Below are 12,358 nucleotides of genomic sequence, written 5' to 3'. Positions count from 1 at the left end.
CATAATTAAGCAGTTCAAAATAGTTGCTGTACTAGTTAATGCTCCATAAATTTCATAATAAATGCAGTGATTTATTCATATAATCCAACACTAGCATGTAATCAACCAGATGTCAGTCACCACTATGAACAACCTTCCAAATTTCAGTTTCATCTTCAAGCTGGCTACGCCGCTGGCTCTTCTCACGCGTCCACCAAAGAAAATCATGCTATTGAAAATGGAAAGAGCAAACTAGGCAAAAAAATATCTCCTAAATAACACCAAAGAAAACGCTCGCTAGCTCACATGTATCATCATCGACCTGCCGCTGCCATTTCGATCTCCGTGATTTCTCTTCCATTTTCATCTGAGCAGAGAGATTTCTCCCCAAATTCAGATCACACACACAGCATCCGATTTGAAACCCTTGTCCATGGCTGAGCCTTCTCGCATGAGATCACTCCCGGACTGGAGCTCCGGCCTCCCCACGGAGCTCCTCGAGATCATCGCCAAGAAGCTGCCGTCCGGCCATGACGCCGCCGCCTTCCGCGCCGTCTGCTCCCCGTGGCGCGCCGTGCTGCCGTTCGCGAGGTTCGCGCCGGTCCTGATGCTCCCGTACGACCCCGACGCGCCGTCGCCGGCCGGGGCCGCCGCCACCTTCTACAGCTTGGAGGAGGAGAGGACGTTCGAGCTGCCTCTCGGCCCGGCGTTGCACGGCAAGGTCGTCTGCGGCTCGTCGTGCGGGTGGCTGGCGCTCGCCGACGAGGCCGCGTCGGTGACGCTGCTCAACCCGTTCACCGGCAGCCGCGTGGCGCTCCCGCCGGCCGACGAGCATGTCGCGGAGGCGTCCTCGAAAAGCGTGACGAGGGCCGACGGTGGCGGGTGGCTGCTCCGGCATTCCTCCGGCGATGACAGCCCCGTCACGCTCGACATGATGGAGGAAGTGTTCTTTCGTTCAATCGTGCTCTCCGCGGCGCCCAACAACTTGCACGGCGGCGGCGGCTTCGTCGCCATGGCCGTGCTCGCGGATTCCGCGGAGGTGGCATTCTGCCGTGTTGGAGACAACGCATGGACGCTGATCGAAACGAACGTTGAATGCTGCGTCAGCACAATCGTCCACTGCCAAGACAGGTTCATCGTGATCGGCTGCCTCGGCGAGATCTCCACCATCAGTACCAACATCGCCGGCGAGGACGCGGCAATACCTCCCACGGTGAGGCCGGTGTCATCACTCCCCGAGGCTGGAGAGATGTGCCACCGCAGCTACCTGCGACTGAACGGCCAGCTGCACCTCGTCGGCGTCGCCATGAAGGTCTTCCTCGGCGAGTGGCCCTTCCATCAGCACGCCGTGGTTTACAAGTGCGACCTCACCGGCGAGACGCCAGTGTGGACCATGGTGACCGACGCCGGCGACACGGCAATCTTCGTGTCCAAGTACTTCAACACGGGCTTCGGTGGTCCAAGTGTCTTCAAGATCAGGAGGAACCGTATCTACTTATCTGAGCCCATGTACAGTGGTCAAGAAGAAGACAGTAGAGATCACTCAATGGAATTGGTTGACATTGCCGCTGGCACATCAGAGAAGATTGCTTACCCAACCATGAAGGGTCCAGAGATTATATCTTGGATTCGACCTAATCTGTGGACATGAGGTACACCACTGCTTACTCTCTGTTGTTTGTTCATTATATGTGGGAGTAATATCAAATGTGGACATGTATGTTCATGTCCATAGGACGATAGCCCGCGAAAAAAAAAATGTTAGAGATGTGCCTTTTTTGTTGGATAGATACCTATACATGATTTAGAATCTAATTTTATTTACTTGCGTCATATCGTAATTACTGCGAAAAAGGATCTATTGAACTAGAAACTACCTTTTTCTTTCCATGTTATGACTTTTCTTCAATCACTTGTTTATTCTTCTAAAAATAGTTGAATTAAGGTCATAGGAGTCAGCATGCTGAACTTTGGAGTCAAGTGTCATGCAGATTTTTGCCAACTTCGGATGGAGATTTTCAAATAGACTTGAAAAATCGTCTCTCTTTGTATTGGTACTGTTAGGATCTTTATACCCTGATGTTTGCATTTTACTTTGGAAATATTGTCAATCGGTTGATGCAATGAGTGGCTGTAGCTTCTTGTAAGCAAAGGTCGCATACTATTCCATTATCCTAAATGAAGGTCATATGTGCCAATTAATTCAATTTATATGCATATACATGGGTAGCAATATAATTAGCTATTTAACCTCCATGCCGATAAGGGCTTAGAATAAGAAGTTAGGAACAATGCAAAAACAAAAAAAAGATATGTTAACATATCTCTGCTAGCTCTTTATTATATGCTTTTGACCATAGTTAAAAAGTAGCTAGATGTATTATATATATATATTTTTTTGTAAAAACTTTGTACATATAGCTACGCAGTAGGCATTTAGAGATAGCAAAATTTTACATTAAAATTTGGTACATCTAGATCATTTTTCAGTGACCATTAAATATCTCTTATTGTACGTACTGATCAGAAAATATACAGCTTCTCAGAAACTGAGCAAAGCCACATGTGCGGTTCTTACTGTTCATGTATGTTTAGTTTGTAATGAAACTTACACACCACACCCTGATGATCGTGTATTACATCATTCTTCTTCTTCTTCTTCTTCTTCTTCTTCAATCACAAGAATTGGCATTTATGCATTCCATAAAGTGGTGATCTATTGAACTAGAAACTACCTGTTCTTTCTAAGTTATGACTCTTCTTCAATCACAAGTTTCATTTTTCTAAAAATAGTTGAATTAAGGTCATAGGAGTCAGCATGCTGAACTTTGGAGTCAACAATCATGTAGATTTTTGCCAACTTTGGGTGGAGATTTCCAATAGACTTGAATAATCATCTGTCTTTGTATTGGTACTATTAGGATCTTCATATCCTGATGTTCACATTTTACTTTGGCAATTTTTTCAAATAGGTCGATGCAATAAGTGGTTGTAGCTTGTTGTAAGCAAATGCCGCATACTATCCCATTATATTAAAAAAAGGTCGTAGGTGTCTGCAATCAATTCAATTGATCTCCTTATACATGGATAGCAGTAGATTAGCTATTGTAATATCCACACAGATAAGGGCTTAGAATAAGAAGTTAAGAACAATACAAAACAAACAAATGTCATCTTAGCATATCTCTGCTAGCTATTTATTATATGAGTTTTCTTTTACCATAGTTAAAAAAGTATCTAGAGGTGTAATATTTACTTAGTAGGTATTTAGAGATTGGAAAATTTTACATTAAAAATTTGGTACGTCTAGGTCATTTTTCAGTAGCCATAAAATATCTATTATTATACCGATAAGAAAATACACGGTTTCTCATAACTGAGCAAAGCCTCATGTGTATATGATCCTTACTATTCAGGTATGTTTAGTTTATAATCGAACTCACCACACCCTGATGCTGGTGTATTACATTCTTCTTCTTCTTTTTTAGGAGTCCTTATCATTAAATTTTTTATGTGGCATTCTTGATGATTATGGGCAGGGTTGATCTGAAATGGGGAAAGATCAGAAGATAAGCAACTCCAGTCTGAGACAAGGCTGATCCCAATAGTAGTGAACAATGGCATCGCATGCAGCTTCTTCCATGGTTCAGTTTGGAGGGTCCAGTTGTTCTAAGAATTACATTTCTTATTCCGTTTAAAAATCAAACTTTTCCCCTTTATCTTAGTGCGAAAGACAAAACACCCTTTACCAAGATGACTTTGCAGGGATCATATACTTCATTATGTTTTTTTTTATGTGCTGGGATAAACATTATTATGTTTCGTCTGAAATGCATTTGCCTTTCCTTCTATCTGGGCTAATTAAATTGTTGCATCCTATGGTAAATTAAATGGCAGACTGGAATATGAAATGTTTGACTAGGGCGTTCATCAAGGGCTTATTTTGCACGACAGGGTTTGTTATTTAAAAGCCAGCTACCTCTATAGCCTTGTTACAGGACTTCATGGATATATATATATAGGATGCTTCATTCTGTTCGATCTTAAATGCATTTGTATTTCCGATGTATTGGGATATATATATTCATAGAGCAATTTTACCATCCTTTAGAAGATACCAGGAGGTACCTCCTTAAAAATGGGAAAAATGCTCATATTCATACATGCAGTCTTCTGAATGGACAACCGAAAAGTAAAATTGTTTTACAGTCGCACACCCACCTTTCTCTACTTTAACCATGCATGATTAGCACATCGTCCATGCGTTGCAATGGAATTTTATTAAAAAAATATCATTAGCATGTTATTAAAGTAGAGCTAATAAAAATGGTTTGATATATAGGTCTCGGATATTTATTCTTTCAAAAAAATAGGAGGAGTTGGTGGTGAGGTAGATGGGAGATTCACCACCACTACAACTCCTCTTTACATGAGTATAGAAAATTTTTTTGTTTCTATTTGGGTAAAAAAACAAATACAGGGTCTAGAGGTTCTTTCTTCGACTTTTATTTGAGTCTAGTATTTATAAGCGAATACTTGAGTCCTAGTGTCTGGTTGTCATTTTCAGGGCCTAGGGGTTATGTGTGAGCATTATCAAATGTTGACTACCGCTACAAAGTTAGATATGCCATTTTCAGTGGATAGACTGCTATACCTGATCTGGAACTTATATGTTGTGCTTGGGTCATAACTGTTGTGTCAAAAGGATAAGTACTGTGCATTTCTATATTGATGTCCCCTGCTTAAAGGATTTCCATATGCCCATATATAACTGTTTATGCGTGAGCAAAACATTATCAAATGTGTCATTGTTTGATCTATTACATGGGGTTCTTGTATTTTATCATGAATTAACTAGCGTGAGCCATCTACGAATATCAATCAATATATTGCACTAGGATCAGTTCCATTGTTTTCTCTTTAAGACCGTGTTTAATTTTTTTTAAAAAAGCTGAACTAGTTAAGGTGGTGAGAGTTTGAACTTAAATTTCAGTTGACCTTCTTATAGGCTTTGGGCAGGAAGCATCATCGCACGCAGCCACGCACAAAAGGGCTTTATACCAAAGTTAATACAGAAACATAAATGATCTCGCTTAAGTCTTGGCTGTTTATTTATACCTGCAATGCATACAGAATTTCTGGTCTTGTGTAGTGTAAAAATGAACGGAAAACAAATTTAATTATAGATTCTAAGTTACTCTAAAAATTATGATGCCATGGTTAGATCTAGCTAGGAAAGCCACTTGTACTGTTAAGTTCATCATCAGAACACACTAACATTGACTACACCAAATCAAAAAGCATATTTTTCCTGGATGTTTAATTTTTTTATCAACCATGCATAGCTGTTAATATATATCACAACCTGCAACCTGACTTCCATTCTTCATTCCATCTTGCCCAGAAGTGTCATCATAAAAAAAATCATGTGGATTAATTCGTCGATGGTTATGTAAAGGTCTAAACAATGGTAAGGTGCGTTGAAACATAAGAAAAGTAATCAATTCTTAGTTTGAAAACATACAGAGTGAAACTAAAGTTGAAGGCTAACTGGTTTCATGCAATATATGAAGGGTTGGGGTTGGCCGTTTTTTCATCAAAGGCTAAGTTTGAAGGGCTTAGTTCAGTTTAATACCATAAATTTCTTAATCCTATAAAATAATTGACAGTGCACGGGGTATAAAAAGCTGGAGCAAAATTTAATAACATGTTTGTTCAGAGTATGGTTTGAATTTTAATAGTTCTAGGCCTCCATCTTTTTGCTTATGATTTATAAACTACAGTTTGAATTTTAAAACTTAAGTTTGGAGTTGATTAGGTTTTTTCATGTTAGTTAGTTTTCAATTTTTGCTTTTAGATTGCAAAGAACATTTATATAAAATTTTCAGCCATAATTTTTTTTATCATTAATAAGCGGTTTTTTTGCTTATGCTACAAAGAAGCCAAACAATGGGGCTGATATTTCAATAGACCATTCATCAATATATAGATTGCCGACAACTATTTTAAAGATATCTTTGTAGGGTTATCAACAAAGGCTTGTACAAAATATCATCGCTAAGCATGAGTCATACAATATGGCATTAGAAAGTGTTTCTCTTCATATTTTTTATATCGTCTTTAGCAACTTTATTTTTTTAACATTTTATTAAAAGGAATAATACATTTCTGTAAAGTGTGAGCGAAAGACAAAACTTCTCCTATTCCAACCCTGAAAGTTGCATCCTTTAGTTATGGTATACCGGCAAGGTTTGTTCTTTTGCAGACAATAGCTACAATAATCTTTTAGCCGGACTTGGCTGGCAGCAAATGTACCGATCATTTGCTATAGGACTCAACAAGTGAAGCAACTACACGGAGTATTACAGAATTACGTGTTTCCTGGTAAAGCCAAATACAAATTGGCCATACAAACATAATGTTAATAACTCCTTGCCTCGAAAAACAAAACAATTTTGTCCATCCATTGTCACTCTGGCCATAAAGTTGGTAGCAGGTACGTATCTACCTTTCCACTTTTTCTGTTTGTGGATTTTAGATTTTTATTGGAACACATTTCAAGCTCATAAACGACATTTTTTGTATGAAAATTTTCTGTCTAAAAAATTCCTCAATAGATCTTTCTACAGAAAACATTTAACTTGGGTATATTTAATTCAATTGTTTATAACCTCAAATAGCCACGACAAAATCAAATATTTCATGATCAGAAAAGAACATCATGTTATAGTATAGTAGTACTATAATGCTCCATATCTCTTACAATAATGTAATGATTTATTCATATAATCATAAGTCAAGCAGATATGTCATCATGTAGAACTTGTTCAAAGTGCTTAATGTAGTACGCTAATACATCATATCTTTTATAACCAATGCCGTGAATTATTCATATATATCTTCAGATTTCAGTTTCAACTAGCTTTGTTTGATGGCTACACCACCTGCTATGAAGAATAAAAGCAAAGATAGAGAAAAGAAAAGGACAAAATTCTCCCCCTAAACACCGGCCATTTCTCTTCCTGAGTCTCCAGCAAGTTGCTCTTGTTTCTTACATTCTTCAATTTCATCAGAGCAGAGAGGTAGTAATAATTCAAATCACACAGAAATTAAAGCCTCACCTGGCATAGTCTCTGGGTGTTTATTTATAGCTGCAATTGCGTGCAGAATTTCTTGTCTTGTGTAGTGTAGAAATTAAGGCAAAACAAATATATAGATGTTAAGATACTCTGAAAATTATGATGCCACATCTAGCTAGCAACTAATCTCACAGTTAATGCCACTTGTACTGTTAAGTTCATGATCAGAACACACCAACACCCGGTCACCTTACACCATATCTAAAAGCATAATATTCCTGGATGATTAAATTTTGATCACCCATACATAGATCTGCTCATCTGCATACCACAACCTGACATCCATTGCATTCTTCATTTCTTCTTGCCAAGAAGTGTCATCATCAAAATTTCATGTGTATTAATTCGTTGATGGTTATGTAAAGGTCGGAAGAGTGGTAAAGCGCGTTAAAAGATCAGAACATATAGAGTTATATTAAATTTGAAGGCTAACTGGTTTCATGCAATATATGAAGGGCTGGGGTTGGCTGTTCTTTCGTCAAAGGCTAAGTTGGAAGTAGGGCTGGATAACGAGCCAGCTCGGCTTGGCTCGACTCGGCTCGGTCCATCTCGTTAACATAACGAGCTGACTCAACTCGGCTCATTATCGTAACGAGCTAAAAACCCAGCTCAGCTCGGCTCGTTATAAAGCTCGAGCTGGCTCGTTAGGCTCGTGAGCCATGCATAAAAAGTTAACATAAATAATTTTTCAATAAGTTATACAAGCAAATTTTTATTTCAAACATGCAAATCATATGAAATTGTATTTAAATATTAAAGTTTGAACCAACAAATGACATGGTGAACCTATGAAGTGTTGAACACATGCATTCCAGGGTGAAATCAATGAATGTCGGTGAATCTTGTGTCTTTGGTCTAGCTCATTAGGCTCGCGAGCAGCTCACGAGCCAGCTCGAGCTGGCTCGTTATCTCTAACAAGCTAAAATGCTAGCTCGGCTTGTTCGAAAAATGAAACGAGCCGAGTCGAGCCAAGTCGAGTTTGTCACAAGTCGAGCGAGCTAATGAGCCATGAGCTTTCCGTTCACCCCTAATTAGAAGGGCTCAATTTAGTTTATTACCATAAATTTCTTAATCCTATAAAAGGATTGACAAAGTACGTGGGGGAAAAAACTTCAGTCAAATTTAATAACATGTTTATTCAACACATGTTTTGAATTTTAATATTTATAGGCCTCCATCTTTTTACTTATTCTTTATTAGATAAAATTTAAATTTAAAACTTAATTAGAGTTGATTTTTTTTAGGATAGTTTATCTTTTGGCCTTAGCTTTTCAATCACTAAGAATACATATGGAAAAGTTTCACCAATAAATTTTTTACTTGTTAATAAACGGTTTTGTTTATGCTTCTAAGCAGCCAAACAATGAGGCTGATATTTTAATAGACCATTCAACATATACGTTGTCCACAAGGGTTTTTAAAGATCTCTATGAAGATGTACCAACATAGGTTTCTACAAAATGTCATAGATACATATGTCATACAATATGATATTAGAATATTGTTTCTCTTCGTATTTTCAACCTCGCATTAGCAACTTTATTATTTTTAACATTGTGCTATAAAAACAATCCTTTTGTGTAAAGTGTGGGCGAAATTAGACTGAAGCATCTGTTATTCCAACCACCAAAGTTGCATCCTTTAGTTATGGTATATCAACATAGTTTCTTCTTTTGCAATCTATAACTACATGGAGTATTACACTATTAGGATTTTCCTGGTAAAACAAAATACAAACTGGCCACGCAAACAAAAAGTTAATAACTCCTTGTCTGGAAAAACAAAACAATTTTGTCCATCCATCGTCACTCTGGCTATATATATGGGGCCATAAATTGGATAGCACGCACTTGAACATAGAATATGTTAATGTTCTTTTTCTGTTTGTGTATTTTAAATTACATTGGCATGCTTTTAAGCTCCTAAGCGAGACCTTTCATACAAATTTTTTCTGTCTAAAGAAGTTCTCCATTAGATGAGTTTCTGCATAAAACTTTTAACTTTGTCATAGTTAATTCAATTGTTAATGACCTCAAATGGCCATCAGAAAATCAAATATTTCATGAGAAACGAATATCACGTTAGTGTACTAGTACTAGGGGTGGTATTGGATCCAGATTTTTTTATCTAAAAATTATTAAAAATTTAACAGAAAGTCTGTACGACGGCGTTCCGTCCAGGGTATGGCATAGTTAATGACGTCTTTAATTTAACATAAAGTGGTATCTTTGTATAGCCTTCCTCTCCCGACACCCTCGCGCATATAACCCCACACAACAGTTCTCTTCATAGACAGGACAAAAACCAACATTGGCAATGCTTCAGCGGTAGACAAATCCCCCACACCGGCGATGCGGCCCCAGCCTCCGGTGACATCCTCGCCACACCGTCTCTGTTCCTTAGTTATCAAAACCTAACACCTTAGGTATCAAGTGATACATGTTGATACCTTCCGATATTATGCAATACCACCTAGAACCTAATAGATTGATACATGTTGATACCTTTTGGTATCATCCCATACCTGTTGATACTTATCAGTATCATTCAGGTTTTCATATGAAATCAAGTGATACCTAATGATACATGCTGATACCTGCTGACATCATATGGTACCACTTTAGAACCATATGGTACTGGTTGATACCACCTGGAACCATGTGATACCTGCATGTTTTGAGCATCCCTTATCGCACAGCGCTATGATACCAGATGATACCAAGTGGTATCATACCAGTGGTTCGGTATCTTTTGGTATCATCTGTTGATACTAATCGGTATCATCTAAGTTTCCATATGAAATCAAATGATACCTGCTGATACCAGCTGACATCATATGGTACCACTTAGAACCATATGGTGCCGCTTGGTACCACCTGGTACATGTTTTTGAGCTTCCCTTATCACGCAGCGCTATGATACCAGATGATACTAACTGGTATCATACTAGTGGTATCATCTGGTACCAGCTACGTGTTGGTACGTGAGGCACATCTGAACACGAAGGCGGTGGAGGTGTGCGACACGCGGTGGCGAGAGCACGGCGTGGTGACGCATAGCGCGATGTCGGCGGAGGCGGGTAGACGATGGCGTACACGGGCACTGGATTTTCTCCTCGCAAAGATGTGCATGTAGCCACGTTGTTCTATGTCATTCTGACTATGTTTTGATTGGTGCAGTCTACACGTAAAACTTTGGGGTCTTGTGATGTAACGTACGGTACTTACCAGCAAGCCGAAGCAACACGATCTGGAGCGTCGGGTCGGCGACGAGCGCGCGACTACCCAAATGCGACGCTGCGCCGAACTGCACGGCGGCCTCGCGGGCAGCGCCGCACTTGGACATCTTTGCCCAAGCCTGAGCAGCTCGGCGGCCAGCTTCTCCACATCAGGCCCGCCGAACAAGGCCACCCGCCGCGCGCGAACTCCACGCGGTTTCTCACATAATCTGTCCCGTGCGTATACGGGATCCCGTCCTATAGCGTTCCTCAAAATTTAATGGGGTTACGAAAGAATCCAACGGCATTGGCCATGCGAATTAGAAGTATAATACCCCATATCTTTTACAATAAATGTAATGTAATGATTTATTCATATAATCATAAGTCAAGAAGATGTGTCATCAAGCAGAACCTGTTCAAAGTGCTTAATACAGTACTAATACTCCATATCTTTTATAATCAATGCCGTGATTTCTTCATATAATCCAAATTATATATCATGCAGATTTCAGTTTCAGATAGCTTTTTTTCTGCTGGCTACACCGCTGGTTCTTCAGGCTCACCTCACGCCGGCAGCATGCTATGAAGAATTAAAAAAAAACAAATTAAGAGGGAGATCGAAAAGAAATGGACAAAATTTTCCCCTAAAGACCGGCCATTTCTTCGATTTCATCCAAATTGTTGCTCGTGAATCTGCTTGTTCTGAGCCTTTCTGCTACTGTGAACACTCGTCGTTCTTGCTCGAGCTGTCCTTGCCCATGGCGGAGAGCAGATCGGTGCCGGACTGGACCTTCGGCCTCCCACTAAGGGCGCTGGAGACCATCGCCGAGAAGCTGCCGTCCGGCCGGGACGCCGCCTTCTTCCGCCTCGTCTGCCCGCCGTGGAGCGCCGCGCTGCCGTTCGAGAGGTTCGCTCCGGTGCTCATGCTGCTCCCGTCCGAATCCGATCCGGCACCCCCGCCGTCGCGCAACGCCTCCTTCTACAGCGTGATCGACGACGAGTGCCACGACGTGCCTCTCCCCGAGCTACGCGGCGGCAGGGTGGTCGTCTGCGGCGCGTCCCACGGGTGGCTGGCTCTCGTCGACGAGGCCGCGTCGGTGACGCTGCTCAACCCGTTCGCCGCAGGCGGCCGCCGCCTCCGCGTCGCGCTCCCGCCGGCGGACCGGAGCGTTGCGCTGGCGTCGCTCAAAACCGTCTCCATGGTCGACGGAGCGTGGGTGCTACATTACACCTCCGGTGCTACCAAGCCGATCAAGCTGAACAACATCAGGGACATCTTCTTCCGCGAGATCGTGCTGTCTGCGCCGCCAAATAACTCCAGGGGAGCCACCTGCAACGCCATGGCCGTGCTCGCCAACTCCACGGAGATCGCCTTCTGCCGGCTCGGTGACACCGCATGGACGCTGGTCGACGCCAAGCTGGACTGCCCCGTGACCTCCGTCGTCTACTGCCATGACAGGTTCGTCGCTGTTGAAGTTTATTTCAGCTGTGGCCCCACGCGGACCAGTTATCTCGGAGCTTAATGGGAGGAAGATTTGGTCACGGCAAAGTTGTTGCAGATGCGAATAAGGTGGCTGATCAGGAGATCAGGTGACCGCGTCAGGCGTGTGTGCGTGTGTGAGAATTCAGAGATTCGCGGAACGTGGGATGGCACGTTTTAGCCTCGGATTCGTTTATTTTTTGTGTTAAGTATAAGTAGGAGTTTAGCTTTACTTTGCACTTGTAAGTTTTTCAATTCAGTTGAATGAAAACCACCAGAAAATTGCCCCGCAATCTCTCGCATTTCTAGTTCTCCTCTGAAAATTTGCTGCTTGTTCTTTCTCTGAAGTTTTTCTTCTACGCGTGTTGCTTGCTGCTGCCGTGCCGGACGTGAGCAGTGTGCGAACAAGTTCTTCGTCCGTTGTCCATCGGTGTCTCCGCCAACAAGTGGTATCAGAGCACTCAGGTTGAGGGCTGATCTGACACCATGGCCTTGATTCCGTCGTCGCAAGATCCGGCGAGGGGAAGCTCGGGAAGCGCA

The 12,358-nt window shown here is 41.4% G+C and overlaps 2 protein-coding genes across 2 annotated transcripts; both read left to right on the top strand.

Annotated features, from left to right (window-relative positions):
- The first annotated feature begins 412 nt into the window (after window positions 1–412).
- LOC102717520 lies at window positions 413–1,630 on the top strand. The gene has a single exon (XM_006653100.1). It carries the CDS (start codon window positions 413–415, stop codon window positions 1,628–1,630), a length of 1,218 nt encoding a protein of 405 aa, XP_006653163.1.
- A 9,466-nt stretch (window positions 1,631–11,096) lies between these two features.
- Window positions 11,097–11,861, top strand: LOC102717243. Its single transcript, XM_015835882.2, has one exon. The coding sequence runs from the start codon at window positions 11,097–11,099 to the stop codon at window positions 11,859–11,861; it is 765 nt and encodes a 254-aa protein (XP_015691368.2).
- The last annotated feature ends 497 nt before the right edge of the window (window positions 11,862–12,358 follow it).

Source organism: Oryza brachyantha, chromosome 4 (assembly GCF_000231095.2).
Source record: "Oryza brachyantha chromosome 4, ObraRS2, whole genome shotgun sequence".
NCBI classification, from domain to species: Eukaryota; Viridiplantae; Streptophyta; class Magnoliopsida; order Poales; family Poaceae; genus Oryza; species Oryza brachyantha.
Note: the sequence above shows the minus strand (reverse complement) of the source record. Positions and strands in the feature narration are given on the sequence as shown.

What these genes read in the sequence shown, in the direction of transcription:
- LOC102717520 (XM_006653100.1), top strand. Translation starts at nt 413, where the DNA reads ATGGCTGAGCCTTCTCGCATGAGATCACTCCCGGACTGGAGCTCCGGC.
- LOC102717243 (XM_015835882.2), top strand. Translation starts at nt 11,097, where the DNA reads ATGGCGGAGAGCAGATCGGTGCCGGACTGGACCTTCGGCCTCCCACTA.